Source organism: Maylandia zebra, linkage group LG3 (genome assembly GCF_041146795.1).
Source record: "Maylandia zebra isolate NMK-2024a linkage group LG3, Mzebra_GT3a, whole genome shotgun sequence".
In the NCBI taxonomy this organism is placed as follows: Eukaryota; Metazoa; Chordata; class Actinopteri; order Cichliformes; family Cichlidae; genus Maylandia; species Maylandia zebra.
In genome coordinates, this window is record NC_135169.1 from 21,043,963 (window position 1) to 21,058,986 (window position 15,024).

The 15,024-nt window shown below is 40.3% G+C and overlaps 1 protein-coding gene across 2 annotated transcripts; it reads left to right on the top strand.

Annotated features, from left to right (window-relative positions):
- Positions 1-1,252: 1,252 nt before the first annotated feature.
- LOC106675454 (protein NLRC3) lies at positions 1,253-15,024 on the top strand. 2 transcript variants are annotated; one of them, XM_076882362.1, is made up of 10 exons: positions 1,253-1,319; positions 6,205-6,286; positions 6,969-7,079; positions 7,255-7,332; positions 8,386-8,576; positions 10,919-12,701; positions 13,193-13,366; positions 13,875-14,048; positions 14,126-14,172; positions 14,302-15,024. In XM_076882362.1, exons 1-10 carry the CDS (start codon positions 1,283-1,285, stop codon positions 14,817-14,819), a joined length of 3,195 nt encoding a protein of 1,064 aa, XP_076738477.1. In that variant the 5' UTR covers positions 1,253-1,282; the 3' UTR covers positions 14,820-15,024. The 2 variants fall into 2 exon arrangements, with proteins under 2 accessions (XP_076738477.1, XP_076738478.1); XM_076882363.1 differs by lacking the exon at positions 6,205-6,286 and having other exon boundaries at positions 1,270-1,319.

Below are 15,024 nucleotides of genomic sequence, written 5' to 3' on the forward strand. Positions count from 1 at the left end.
CAACTTGATATTGCAATAATCCAGTTATTCTCAAACTTTTTACATTATTCCCCACATGGCAGGAATCCTTCTAAACAAAACTATGACAGAAAGCCTAGCAGCAAATTTATTTAGATAATAAACTCATTCACAATTTCTGTTTTGAACAAACAGCTTTCATTTCAAACAACTGTTTGTAACTTTTGTCACTAGACTGATTCATTAGTCTGCATCACTTCTTCAAAAAAGCAACAAGTTAAACAGAATGTGAACATTGCCAAACATGGAAAAATAAAGTTCAGTCTTAGTCTTACAAAAAAAGAAATCCAGAAAATTGTGAACAGAGATGAAAAATATATAATTTAGTGAGAGTCTACTGTTCACTCTTTGGCTACGTTCACACTGCAGGCGAAAGCACATCAAATCCGACTTTTCTGACCCTATGCGACCCATATCCGATCATGGTATGACAGTGTGAACGGCACAAATCCGATCAAGGTCACTTTCGTATGTGGTGCTGAATCCGATACATAACTGATGTTTTAGAAAGCGACTGCTGTTTGAACGGTCACGTCGCATTAAATCCGTCTTTTATGTCACTGACACAAGACAGACGCCGAGAGAAGACATCGCGAACGCTTCCTGGCCATCCAGAGAGTTGGGAAGACAACGTTGGAGAAACGTGAACATTTTATTTGTACTGTATAATCTGCAAATTTTGACAGAAATGTGCAACTATCCTTTGAAGCGCCGCTCCTCTCTAAAACAGCAATTAGGATAATTATTAGGCCATATGTAAATAACTTTATAGTTTAAAGAAAAATTGGGAAACGTAATGTCCGAAGTCTTTATATTAAGAACCATCAGTCAAACAATACTGTTCGGTCTGGATCTAAACAGAGCGCGTTGTGTGTGACGCCTTCTTTTGCGCACGCGGGCCGCTTTGAGGGTTCACAGACTAGAACAACACGTTGTCACATTTCATTTGTAGAGTGAACAAGCAGACACAAAGCAGTTTCATTCGTGAACACGTCACTTGCCTGCTTGCAAATAGTGAAGCACGAGGGGATCGTGCTTCACTATAACGCAACGATATAAAGAGAAAAAGACAGCTATAACTCACATTAATGAAACTTTAGGTTGTATTAAGTAGTTGTATTCACGATAATTACTTTTAAACACTTGGAGCCTGTGAGGTCCGAAGTCTGTTGCAGCACGTGGATACATCATCTGTGGACACAGGAAACGAAACAGAGACCTGACTTTATATATTGTTTATTTAAACAAGAAGAACGAAGGCAGGATGGACCGGGACGAGGCTTTTTGTCCTTCAAACAAAAGTAAGTAAGATCCGTGTATCACGTGGGCAGCGAGCTTGTCGGCTGGGTTTGATTAAAATATCTGTTATTTGATTAAAGGAAGAATGTTTTGCTCGTTTTGCGCGTTTTCCCTCTTTTTAGTGTGCTTCCTTAAAACAGCTACAGTTTGGATTGCATTGTAGTCGTTAGAGGAAGTGACTCGTGTCCTTTGTCTCCATGGTTTGATTTCCCAAAACCGGCTTACCTGAATAATTAATGAATTCAGGTAAGCCACAGTTGTGGCTGGTTTCTAAGGTGATGTCTGCACAGTGACCAGTTTCTATGACTGACCAGGTTTACACCGACTCAGTTAATAGATTATATATACATCATCGCTTTATGTTTATAAGAAAAGAGATCCTGAGACCTGATTTAAAATAGAAGCGATCCTCAGGTGAGTGTGCTTCAGCATTAATGCTGTCAGCCAGTATCAGCTCATAGCAGTTCATATATTTGTCCAAACTTTGGAACCTATGTTTTAATGTATTACAATACATTATATTGCACATCTTTCCTGTGCAAATACAGTGAGACAACCGTTATAACGGTCTGTATGCCCAGATGCGGGTGTGTTTTAGTCGGTTTAAGATCATGTTAGTACTTATAGTAAACTGTAGCTTTCGTTCTGTGATTTGCATTGACTCAAACACAATTTTCATTCACATTTCCTCTGCAAAGCTACAGTAATGTGTTTTCCTAGTTTTTACTGTTGCTAAGCTAATTTTGTGAGAGGGGTTCATTATTTGTTCAGATGATTTTTTTATAACTTAAAAACGTATATTTTGACCCAGCCTTTTGAGTTTTAGTTTATTTGGATGTTATGTTTAAGTTCTTTAGGGTAGCTAAGTTCGTTTGTTTATTAGTTTTTCTTGGTGTTTTCTACCCCTGTATTTAAGTTTCCCTCTCCCTGTTTTCTTGCTGCGTGTCTTATGTTGTCAAGTTTATATTGTCTTGTCTGGCGGAGCGCGGGGGGGGGGGCTTACTGGGCTTAAGCCCGGGTTTTTTTTCAGAAGCCCGGGGTCTTTTGGAGTGTAATTTTTTCATAGTCAGATGCCTGGCTGACACTGTATAAAACAAAAACTACGCACAATATTCGAAGCACATTGTGCACACTGTGGGAATTTACGACTGTGCATGAATCCCCCCTAATATTGGTATATGTGTGTGTACCACCGGCAGATAGAGGAGGTGGCTGATATCCAGAAATCCTACCAGTGGCTGGATAAAGCTGGACTGAAAGACAGCACAGAGGCACTAATCATGGCAGCACAAGAACAAGCTCTGAGTACAAGATCCATAGAGGCTGGGGTCTATCACACCAGGCAAGACCCCAGGTGCAGGCTGTGTAAAGATGCCCCAGAGACAATCCAGCACATAACAGCAGGGTGCAAGATGCTAGCAGGCAAGGCATACATGGAACGCCATAACCAAGTGGCCGGCATAGTGTACAGGAACATCTGTGCCGAGTATAACCTGGAAGTCCCGAGGTCAAAATGGGAGATGCCCCCAAGGGTGGTGGAGAATGACCGAGCTAAGATCCTGTGGGACTTCCAGTACTGAGGCAGGTTATTGGTTGGTAGTTGGATGGGACGGGTCCCTTCTTGGGGTCCTTGGGGATCAGGACCGTCCGATCTTCAGTTAGCCAATCGAGGTGTCTCTCGTTAACTAGCAGCTGGTTCATTTGTGCTGCCAGACGCTCGTGGAGTGCAGTCAGCTTCTTCAGCCAGTAGGCGTGAACCATGTCGGGCCCTGGTGCTGTCCAACTCTTCATACTGGAGACCCTGTCTTGGATATCTGCCACTGTGATGGTTACTGGACCCTGTTCAGGGAGGTCGCTGTGGTCTGCCCTCAGATCCACTAGCCACTGAGCATTGCCGTTATGGGTTGCGTCCTTCTCCCATATGCTCTTCCAGTATTGCTCCGTCTCCAGCCTTGGTGGTGCTATTCTCTCATTATTATTGTTCCCTTGAACCTTTGCTGGTTCTGTGGAGAACAGCTGGTTTATTCTCCTGCCTTCTATCTCTCTGGTGTACCTCCTCAAGCGGCTGGCCAAGGCTGTGAGTCATTGCTTGGCAGTTTCCAAGACCTCAGGTATGAACAGTTTGCTGTATTTCTTATGCACCTTCTTTGCTGCACCTTTCTGCAACTCCGTTAGTTGGCTAACCTCCCTCTGTGCTACTTTGATCTTGCTCTCTAGCTTCCTTCTCCATGGAGGGTACTGCCCCTTGTGGCTGTTCAACTTGTAGCCAAGCATCTTACTGATCACTGCTGCCGTATTGTAGATCAGCTTGTTAGTGTCGGTAATCGTGGTTGTAGGTATCGTCCGTAGTGCTGCATTAACATCATCTAGCAGACCTTCTGTGGGTACTTCACGTAATCTTGGTAATCTTGGCTACGGGGGATCCTATTTTTCAGGTCAGTTCCTCTCGCACTCAACGGTCCTTCTCCTATCGCACTTGGGGCTATGTACCCAATCTCGGGTGGGGGTGATGATATCTCCCCCCTGACCTGGCGTCCTGACTCGTCAATCTCTAGCTGTGAGAGCAGTCCCTTCTTTCGAATGTTGGAACACTGAGCTACTAGTTGTTTCGCCGTCATTGTGGATGTTGGGTATCGAAGAATCCATAGGTCCGTCATCCTATTCATGTAGCCCCTTCCGCCGGGGTTACTTGCGTAGTAGCATTCCAACAACGCCCTGTTTTCGTCTCTTGCCCACCGATGCCTTCTTGTTCCAGTAGCCCACTTTTCGTCAGGGTGCCCTCAACACCTGACGCGGACCTTGTTGATCCGGGTGACGTCCGAGCCGGCATGCCTTCATATTTATCTGTCTCGCTTCATTTCATTCATATATATATATATATAGCCTCAGATACTCAACTAATCAAAGTGATGTCATGACAACAATGAATGACCAACAAAATATTTTTCTCCTTCATTTCTGTCAAACAAAGCTGTATGTAACGTTTCTCGCGGTTAGTATCATGGTTGCTAGGCAACCTGAACAGTGCGACGAAGGCTAGACCGTCCCATTTCACAAGCCTCTCACTTCCGCACTTCTCGTACTTATAGTACGCACCGTATGTAGTACGCGTAGTGCGCGTACTTCAAGCGTGCGGTCTCTGAATTGGGACACAGCCTTTGTGTCGTTATGTCAGACTTGTGTCCGCTGTTTCCCCATGTGTTTCCACTTCCCCTAATCATCCTTGTGTGTATTTAGACTGTATGTTCATTCTTTGTCAGGTCATCTATTGTTCACGTCATGTTTTCCACGGCATGTTTCCAAGTTTCATGTCTAGGTTTTTCTTCTTGTTTGTTTATTTCTCACAGTTTAGGTTAATGTCAGTTTTACTTCAGTTTGCCTTGCCCTTTGTTTGTACCTTATTTTACCAGCTAGCATTCAAATTTTTTTCTCTCTTCCTTGGAGTCTGCATTTTGGGTCCTTTTTGTCAATCCACAAAGTCTGCTACTGCCAGACTGAGCTGGCGATCAGGATAAACCGTCACATGAAGCTGGTTAACAAGGTCAAACATTAATTTGGGTTTCCCCTACGCCAGGGCTGGGAAACTCCAGCCCTCAAGGGCCGGTGTCTTGCAGATTTAGATATCACCCTCTTCATTACCAAGTTGAGAACTTCAAGACATATTGAAGAGATAATTTAGCAATTTAAATAAGATATGTTGGATCAAGGTCACATCTAAAACCTACAGGACACCAGCCCTTGAGGCCTGGAATTCCCCATGCCGGCCCTACACGTTCACAAGAACAGGGTGGTCTTGGCAGCATCAATGTAAAAGAGCCGTTTCATGGGTCATATGACTCTTCCACTGCGCAAAGTGATCCCTGTGAGTGTAACATTTTATTAGAGACATTACATGATGATGATAAAATTCTGATCAGAACTTTGTAAATACCTTAAAAACCAACACTGTTGGTGCAGAAAATCATTAATATGATGATTTAATGCACATGATGGGAAAACAAACATTTTAATTAAAATTGTATAACCAAGCTTGCTCTCAGTGCTGCTGTTTATGTCCAAGGTGATAGGTGCCCATCAGAGCTCTGGAAATATAAACTGGATCCTTTGAAACTTTAAAGCTTACAATTCCAAAGCCTAAAAAAACAAAACAAAAAAACCATCAGTTTGACATAGATTAGATTCAGATTAGATACTTATAACAAAATCTGTACTTCATTTAGTGGCTTTAAGGACGGCTAAACAAAACATATAAAACGTATTGCCACATCAGATAATCTATATCACACTTATACATGCTGTAAAATAGAGAATCAGTGAAAACATTGTTGACAATTTTTGAAGACCCGGTATTTTGATATAACTTGCTCCAGACAGTTAAAGCTTTTATTCTCTCAGCTGCAGACATGGTGCAGTTTAAGGGTTTAACAGTAAAGACTGAAGTCATGGCAGGATCCTGTAACCTATGTATAGAGGCCTGTACAACAAAACTGGATTTTGACTTATGCAGGTACCTTCAGGAATAACCTTGGATTTCTGTACTGTGAAGGTGATTCACTTCTTACTTTTTACTATTTTCTGGAGAACTGATTGTTCAGTAGGTGGTGATTTGGTACCTGTTAGTCTCTAATCTGAAACTTGACCTGCTTTGGATGATACACAGCAAGTGAGCTGGGTCGCAGGGTTAACCCAGGGTTCATCCTGAAGTCCTGGATAAGCTAAACTCCTGCTTCATACTACAGGCCACTGGTTATGTTGAACCCCTTATTTCAATACAAACATGATAGTTTCTCAGTGAACTTGGACTTATAATGTCTCATAATGACTCAAAACCTAATGAGGAAGGATTGTGTTATTAAATTAGTATTTCAAGGATGCATTTTTCTGCAGCAGGTGCCTGTTCAGATATGTCTGAGGAGAAGAAGAGGAAGCTTTCAACAACAGCTTCTGAACCTTGTGAGCCATCAGCCAGGTATTACTCAACTATTCATAAATCATCACATGTAGCCATGTTTCCAAAGCAGAGGGAAAGAGTGTAAAATGTAAATAAATGCAAAATCAAATGATTTGCGAGACATTCTTCAGAAGTAAAGTTGGGGTTCGGGACTTCAAAGATTGTGCCGGGGAATTTAAAGAATAATGTTTTCCAACACTTAGTGTCATCAGTCTCTTAGAGAAAGACGATGTATTACAGCAGTAAACACACCCCTGTTTCATCTTATTGAAATGCGCTGCTGGCATTCAATTTAAAAAGTAGCCTACTTTGTTCCATAAATAAATACATTTTCCTAGTTTCAATGTTTGATGTGTCGTCTTTGTGCTATTTCCAATTATTCCAATGTATGTCACTGGATTCTGTTTATATTTACATTTTATATGTTGTGTTATCAATTTAATAAACAGGGTTGTAAAATGTTTAAACACGTTTAATGGAAATCCTGATGTTTTACTTGTTTAGGGTGTCGTTTACTGTATGTGTGATGTGTATACTTTGTGTTTTGCTAACGGCATATTTGATTTGTGAAAAAAGTTTTTTTTAGTGCAGTTGAGTGGTCTCAGGATTTCCCCTGCAGTTTTTGCATTAAATGTGTAATTTTTTTGTGTAGGTGACTTCTCTCGACATCAATAAAGTGTTAAATAAACTTTCGTCTTAGTTCACAGAAAAGTGTTGCCGAGTCCACGGGTCCCAGATGTGTCTCCATTAAGAGTGATCGATCCAGGATTGAACCTCTCGTCTTTAGAGATGAGGAATCAAAATGGAAACAGTAAACTTTGTTCTTACTAATATAAAATATCTTACTGATCTCTTTCTGTTACAATAAACCACAGTGTATAGATAAAAAAGTGCATTTCCACTAAAAGTTTCAATAGTTGAGCAAAGCGTTGACTGCTCAGTGAATGCTTATAAAGTTTTTACACTAAATATATATATCTTTATAGTTTACAGAGTGCAACGGAGTTCACATCTGAAAGTTCCGTTTCTGTGCAGAGCGATGAATCCACTCACCAGCAGCTCAGGTAATTCTCATTTCTGCTAAATCTTCTCTCAGTTTCTTAAAAATACTGAAGGGTAGGATTAGAAGTGATTGAGTTGTTTTTTTGTAACTCTAAGGAATATTGGAGTCTTTTTTTTTTTTTTTTTTTACCAGGATATCTCTTTCAGTGTTCATATTAATGCAAAAATTTCTAGTTTCTTTGTGACAAGTCAGTCAAAGATCCTTTTTTCAGACTGCATGTGTGCATCTCCCTCTTTGGCTGGGACCTGCTCCCACAGTAGAGATGTCACTGACAGCATTTGTGGCCATTTCGCTGAATGTCTTGACATACTGATGTGAAAACTCACATGCTTTAATAATCTTTTCAATGCCATGTTGATTTCCCTCAGAAGCTTTTTTCTGAATTTTTGTCCCCAATGTCAATAGTGTAGAGTCACTTAGTGTAGCAAAGTTGTACATGAGCTTCAGGTTTATCAGAAAGGTTTCAAAAGATTTATCTCTTAGATGTTTTATTATATTTAGGAGGACAATGGGCATCTAACTTCGAGATAACTTTATCAAACTTCCCTTCATCCTAATCTGGTTTGCTGCATATGAATGTGTTGAACACTTCAATAATCTGAGGCCCTGCTATTGTAAGCAATAACATTACCTTTCTTACATCCGGCTTGGTTTCAGATATACAGCTGGAAGGTGTGCCTTACTGTTGACATTTTCCATCAGCTTCAAACATATCGTTTTCTACAATGCACTTAAGCTTGGAATTTTGCTCCTGGCACTGTTTGTCTCTGTACTTCTGCAGAATGAGTCATTTAAGCCTCTGCAACATACAGTGGGGCAAAAAAGTATTTAGTCAGCCACCGATTGTGCAAGTTCCCCCACTTAAAATGATGACAGAGGTCAGTAATTTGCACCAGAGGTACGCTTCAACTGTGAGAGACAGAATGTGAAAAAAAAATCCATGAATTCACATGGTAGGATTTGTAAAGAATTTATTCGTAAATTAGGGTGGAAAATAAGTATTGCCATATAATTACTGAATATAAATGAAGGCTTTGTATTGCTTTTCCTACAGTTATCCCAGTGTGGATCCAAACAGCTGTCTAATGTGTAAGAAGGTTTTGAGGGATCCAGTCCACTTCAAGTGTGGACACTGGTTATGCAAACAGTGTGTGAGCTCAAACTGGGATCAATCTGGCTCACATGCAGAAAATCTCTGCCTGGATTGTGTTGAGAAATGCAGACTTAAGAATGTTGAAAGCACAGGTAAGCTTCCACAGGTAAATGCTACTGTCACTGGGATCTTTGATATGTGTGCACCATTTATCCTTGGAAATAAAAGTGATTGCAGCGATCTTACACCAACAGAACTCGCAACAGAAAAGCCGATCAGCTGATCATTAAGCAGTTTCACGATTGAAGTAGCAGCAGGAGAGGGAGAGAGAGAGAATATATCGGTTGTTAAGCTTAACGCGGGAATGCTTTACAAACATTCAGAGATTAACTTACACACTTGTTTTACTTCTCTCTGGGATAACTTTCTCAGAGATGAAATGCCGGTTTGGTAGCGAGGCTACAAATACACACAGCCGCTCTATCACGTGATGCATACTGCTCTGACGTGCTGCGGTTATGAGTCGAGTTACGCCGTGTCGCAAGTTTTGTGAGGTGCTTTTTTGATATTTAATGGATCGGATTACATTTTTTATTTCTCGCCGATATCCGATCCAGTAATTTAGGTCAGTATCGGACCGATACCGATACGTAATATCGGATCTGTCCATCTCTAGTTTAAACTGGTTACCAGTACGTAGTAGAATCGAAATCGAAATCAAGATTTTGTTGTTTGTTTTTAAATCTCTGAATGGATTAGCTCCATCTTATCTCTTGGACCTTTTAACTAATACTTTTAACTTTTTAACTTTAAATAATACTCCAAGCAGAGTTCTTAAGTCGGCAGATAAGTTGCTTCTCGATATCCCCAGAAACAGACTGAAACGATTCTAAGATGGCATTAGTCTCCAGAAAGGCCTTGAGCTGAATAAAGGCAATTTTTTCTAAAATTTTAGACAGAAAAGAAAGTTTAGAGATTGGTCTAAAATTTGAAATAACAGTTGCATCAAGGTTAGTCTTTTTTAAGAAGTGGGTGGACAATAGTATGTTTAAGATCAAGTGGAACTCCTCCCGTAAAAAGAGAGGTGTTGATAACAGTTAAAACATGAGGGCCAATAGTGTCAAAGACTTCTTTAAAAAACTAGAGGAGATAGTGTCAAGGTGACACATAGAGTCCTTAAGACGGGAGACTAGTTCAGCCAGAGAGTTCAGAGAAATCGTCTCGTAGTGATCAAACACAACTGAGGAAAACAAGGGAACAGAGGGATCATAGGGCGGAGGAATGAAATAAGACCTAATAGTATCCACCTTATCAACAAAAAAACGTAAAAAGTTTTCACAGGTACCAAGGGACCCTAGTAATTGAGAGGTGGATGGGGGTTGATAACAGAGTGATTAGTATTGAATAAGATACAAGGGCTGTAGCTGTGTTTGCTGATAATATCCGATAGGTACAATTGGATAGGTAGTTTTTGCTTTATGCACAGCATCTTGATAAAGAGACAGAGCATCTCTTAACATAGCAAAGGAAATCTGAAGTTTGTCTTTTTCATTTTCTTTCGGTCTTTCTACAGGTCCTTCTAATGGCCCAGGTGTCCTTGTTTAGCCAGGGATCAGTTTTAGGTCTAGAGCGTTTAGTTTTTCTAAAAGGAGCAGCCATATCTAGGACGTTTGTACAGGTGACATTAAACATGGTAAGCAAATGATCAACATTTTGCTTAAAGGAGCAATTGTCCATGATAGGGAGACCAGAATTCTGATAAGCAGCAGAGAATTGCTCCGCAGTAACTGGTGTAATGATGCGGTATTGGCGGACAGGAAGAGGAGGCTTAACTAAGGAGTATGGGACAGAAATTTTGAATAAGACAGGCATAATCCGAAAGGTTAAGGTTACAAATTTGAATATCCTATAGCTGCAGACCGCAGGATAAAACTAGGTCCAAGGTTTGTCGACGCTCATGGGTGGGAGTCTTTACTGATCAGAATGAGATTAAAGGAATTAATAAGATCCAAAAGGTCTTTCAAAAGTTGTTTTTGGTGACAAAAAAACATGAATATTAAAATCACCAAGGATTAAAATGCTGTCAATGTCCAGAATGCAAAGCATAAGTAGTTACAGGAAGGTGTTTAGCTCAAACTTGGAAAATACACCTGGTAGTTAGGTTGAATCGAAGCTGGATCACTTTTCACACTTTAAACAAACTGCACCAATCTGGACTTTGGAACCGAAGCAAGACCTTCTCCTCAAGTATGATTATCTGTTCACACCTACACAAACAAACTTTATCAAAGGGAAAATGAGCAGAGTTGTACTTATATGAACTAAACAACATAGGTGTGAAAACACCTTAAGACTCCAGTTTTCATCTAAATTTAGGATGCCAAAGGTAGATGCCAAATTTTAACAATTTTGCCCAACGCAGCTTTTATTTATTAAACAAAATGTAATAAATTCCTGTTTACAAATCTGAAAACATTGCTCTGTTTGATTCCAGGGAACATCCTCCTTGTCAAAGTAAAGGAAAATTTGAAAAAAGCAGTGAAAAAGAAATTTGCTCTGACATTTGAAGGTAATGGTGACCAAGAAAATCTACTCCAGAACATCTACACAATGTTGTACATCACCACTGGAGAGAGTGGAAGACTAAATGAAGAGCATCAATTCAAAAGTAAATGGAAAACGCAATCATCCAATGACTGTTCAGTAAACCTCAGTCACATATTCAAATCGTTTTCTGTCCAAACCAAACCCCACAGAACAGTTGTGACGAAGGGCGTTGCAGGCATTGGGAAGTCTCTGGCTGTGCAGAAATTCATTCTTGACTGGGCCGAAGAGAAGCAAAACCAAGATCTTGACTTTGTTTTCAGTCTTGCTTTCAGAGAGTTGAATTTGATTTCAGGTGAAAAAAGCCTACATGAGCTCCTGACTTTATTTCACCCCACACTGACAGAACTCAAAGATTCAGTGGACTATACCAAAACCAAGATTGTTCTTATCCTGGACGGTCTGGATGAAAGCAGGTTTCAGCTGGACTTTGAAGGCACTGAGACAGTATCATCTGTCAAGGAAGTAACACCTGTGAGTAATCTCCTTGCAAACCTCATCCACGGTAAGCTTCTTCCTGATGCAAATCTCTGGATTACTTCCCGTCCAGCAGCAGCCAATCAGATCCCTGCAGAACATGTTGACATGGTGACAGAGATAAGAGGTTTCAATGATCCTCAAAAAGCTGAATACTTCAGGAGGAGATTTATTCATGATCCTGGTCTTGCTGAAAGGATCATTAAACATATTCAGTCTTCACAGAGTCTCGACATCATGTGTCAGATCCCGATCTTCTGCTGGATTTCTGCAGTGTTATTCCAGGAAGTCTTTGGAGGAGATGTTGAAACTGCAATTCCTCAAACTCTTACAGAGATGATGTCACACTTCCTGTTTGCACAAACAAAGCGTAGAAGCAGAAAATATGACAAGAAGGTTGAGACAAACAAAGAAAAGCTTCTGAAGACACACAAAGAATTTCTTCTGAAACTCGGCAAGCTTGCATTTGAGCAGCTGCTGAAGAACAACCTCATCTTCTATGAGGAAGACCTGGAAGACTTTGGCATTGACATTAAAGAAGCCTCCATGTACTCTGGATTTTGCACCACAGTCCATTTGGAAGAACAACTCTTTTCCAACAAAAGGGTCTTTTGCTTTGTGCATCTGACCGTACAGGAGTTCTTTGCAGCTCTCTTTGTCTATGACTGTTTTATTAACAATAATACTACAGAACTTAAAAACTTCCTCATTTTGGAGGACAAAGACCATACGTTACTTGATCTTGTAAAGGTGACAGTTGACAAAGTGCTGGAGAAGAAGAAAAATGGCCACCTGGACTTCTTCCTGAGATTCCTTCTTGGCCTCCTAGTTGAACCCAACCGGAGAGTCCTTCATGGTCTGCTGCCTTCACCAGATCAAAGTCAAGATACTGACAAGAAAATCTTGACTTACCTCAAGTCTATCAGAAGGAAGAACCTCTCTCCAGACAGCTGCATCAACCTTTTCCAGACTATGGTCGAGATGAGAGATCACAAAGTCAAAGATGAGATTCAGGAATATCTCTCACTGTCAGATCATTCAAAAACAGAGTTGACTCCCCTGCACTGCTCTGCACTGGCCTACATGCTGCAGGCATCAAAGAATGATCTGGAAGTCTTGGACTTAAAGAGTTACAACACATCAGATGAGGGCAGACGGAGGCTGATACCGGCTGTGAGGAAGAGTAGAAAAGCTATGTAAGTTTGCAGCAATAATTTACTTTCATGTTGAATAACAACATGTTAAATATACTTTTCTGTCAATCAGATTGTGTAAGGTCAGGGTTTGCTGGAAAGGGACTGTTCTTGATCAAGCTGATTAAGTGTCATCCTTAAACCTTTGTCATGGCATGGATTTAATTTATGACCACAGCAACCACTTCCCTGATGACTTTATGGTCTTAATTGTTACTTTTTTTATCCCAAGTTGAATAAAACAAGATAGGATTATTTGATAAAATAATAAAACATTCTGCTCAAAGAAGGCCAAGATCATCTAGCTAAATCAGCTGACATTATCTACACAATACTTTACAACAAAAAGATGAGAATGGCCAAAATGTAAAAATAAAGGTTTCAAAACTTCTGTCTCATAACACTTTTTAAAACCTTTAATTTTTTTCTTTATTTGTCTACAGAATGAAACAGCTTTGTTCTCTTTATACTAACACTTAAACACCCACCCACAGGTTAGCAGATTGCAAAGTGACCTCGGTGTCAGCTGAGCATTTGGCTTTTGCTCTCAAGTTCTACTGCTCATCCCTGAGAGATCTAGACCTCAGTGACAATGACCTGAAAGATTCAGGGTTGAAGTTACTCTGTGATGGACTATCAAGTCAGTGCTGCAGGCTGGAGATACTCAGGTAGTAACACATAAAGTACACCAAAAGACACTAGTAATGGACCTCCTTTAGCCAGATTTAAGCTGAAAAGAAAACTGCTAGAAATGTGACTCTGTATAATAAAAATGATAGTTCTTGCTCTGATTTCAGTGAGGTCTTTGTCAATAACAAGTCAGATAGTATACTTAGATTGACAAAGAATTGTCTTGAACACTGTACACTTCTGACACTCAGGAGTCACCATCTTGGTTTAATACCAGAGTGGCAACCCACCAGTGGAAAAAGAAAGGAACATCTGAACTAGCCCATTAACATTGGCATATTACTTTTTCACATAGTGATGTTACATGGGTTGGTTGACGGGGGTTGTTTGGTATTATTATGTGTGGTCAGAAGGTCAATAATAAGTTAACAATCATAGTCAGCTGTTGCAATCATCAGTTTAGGCACATAACTTGCTTTGTTTGGTAAGCAAGAACAAAATGTACTACTGGAATTATTTCAACTGAAAAAGTGTCTGTTTTATCAGGTTATCCGGTTGTCTGGTCACAGCGACAGGCTGTGCATATCTGGCTTCAGCTCTACAGCTCAACCCGTTTCATCTGATAGAGTTGGATCTGAGCTACAACCACCCAGGAGACTCTGGAGAGAAGCAGCTGTCTAAGCTGAAGAATGATCCTCGATACAAGCTGAGCAAACTCAGGTAATGGAATTTTTTAAAGTAATTTTTTAAAACTTCATTAAGAAACATAATTAAATCTGAGATACTTTTCTCCACAGTGTTGAACACGGTGGAAGTCACAGAATGAAACCAAGCTTCAAGAAATGTAAGCACTTCAGTTATTTTTGGTGGCAATAAGTAACAAATCAATGAAATTATGATCTAGTAACAGATCATTGTTCAAAGTGGCATGGCTTCTTTTTGTTGTTGCAATGAAGTGTTTTCTTATTTCCAGATGCCTGTGAACTCACTCTGGACTCCAACACAGCACACACAAACCTGCTTTTCTCTGATGGGAATAGAAAGGTGACCTGGATGGAAGTTGACCATCCACATCCTGATTCCAAAAAACAGCAGGTGCTGTGTGAGCAGAGCCTCAATGGGCGCTGCTACTGGGAGGTGGAAGTGTTTGGCTTTCTATGCGTTGGGATTACAATCAGAAGAAGAGGCACAGAAGGAAAGAAAAATGAGTTTAAGATGGGATACGATGACAAATCCTGGTGTCTGGTTTTCTCTGATGATGGTTTTTACATTCTGCACCGTAACAAGAAAGTAGACGTGCCTTCAGCTGGATGGCGCTCCAGTCGGGTGGGTGTGTATGTGGATTGTTCAGCTGGCACGCTGTCCTTCTACAGGGTTTCTAATGACAGCTGCATCCTCCTTCATAGCTACAAAACAGCCTTTAACGAACCCCTTTATCCTGCTGTTGAGCTTCACTCTCAGTCGTCTGCTTCATTTTGTCAGCTAACCTAAGTTTCACCTGCAAGTTCTGTCCATCAGTTCCACACATTAAACTGCTTTTACGAGTATCCCATTGTTTTTCCATGTTGTCCTAATGAAGTTCTAGGTCATGTTTCACCTATTGTAGCTACATGGTATTCTTTATTTACTCTATCTTTTTCTAATATTTTTTTAATGATCTGAAACAGTTAAGTGTGACAAATATCCCCCACAAAAA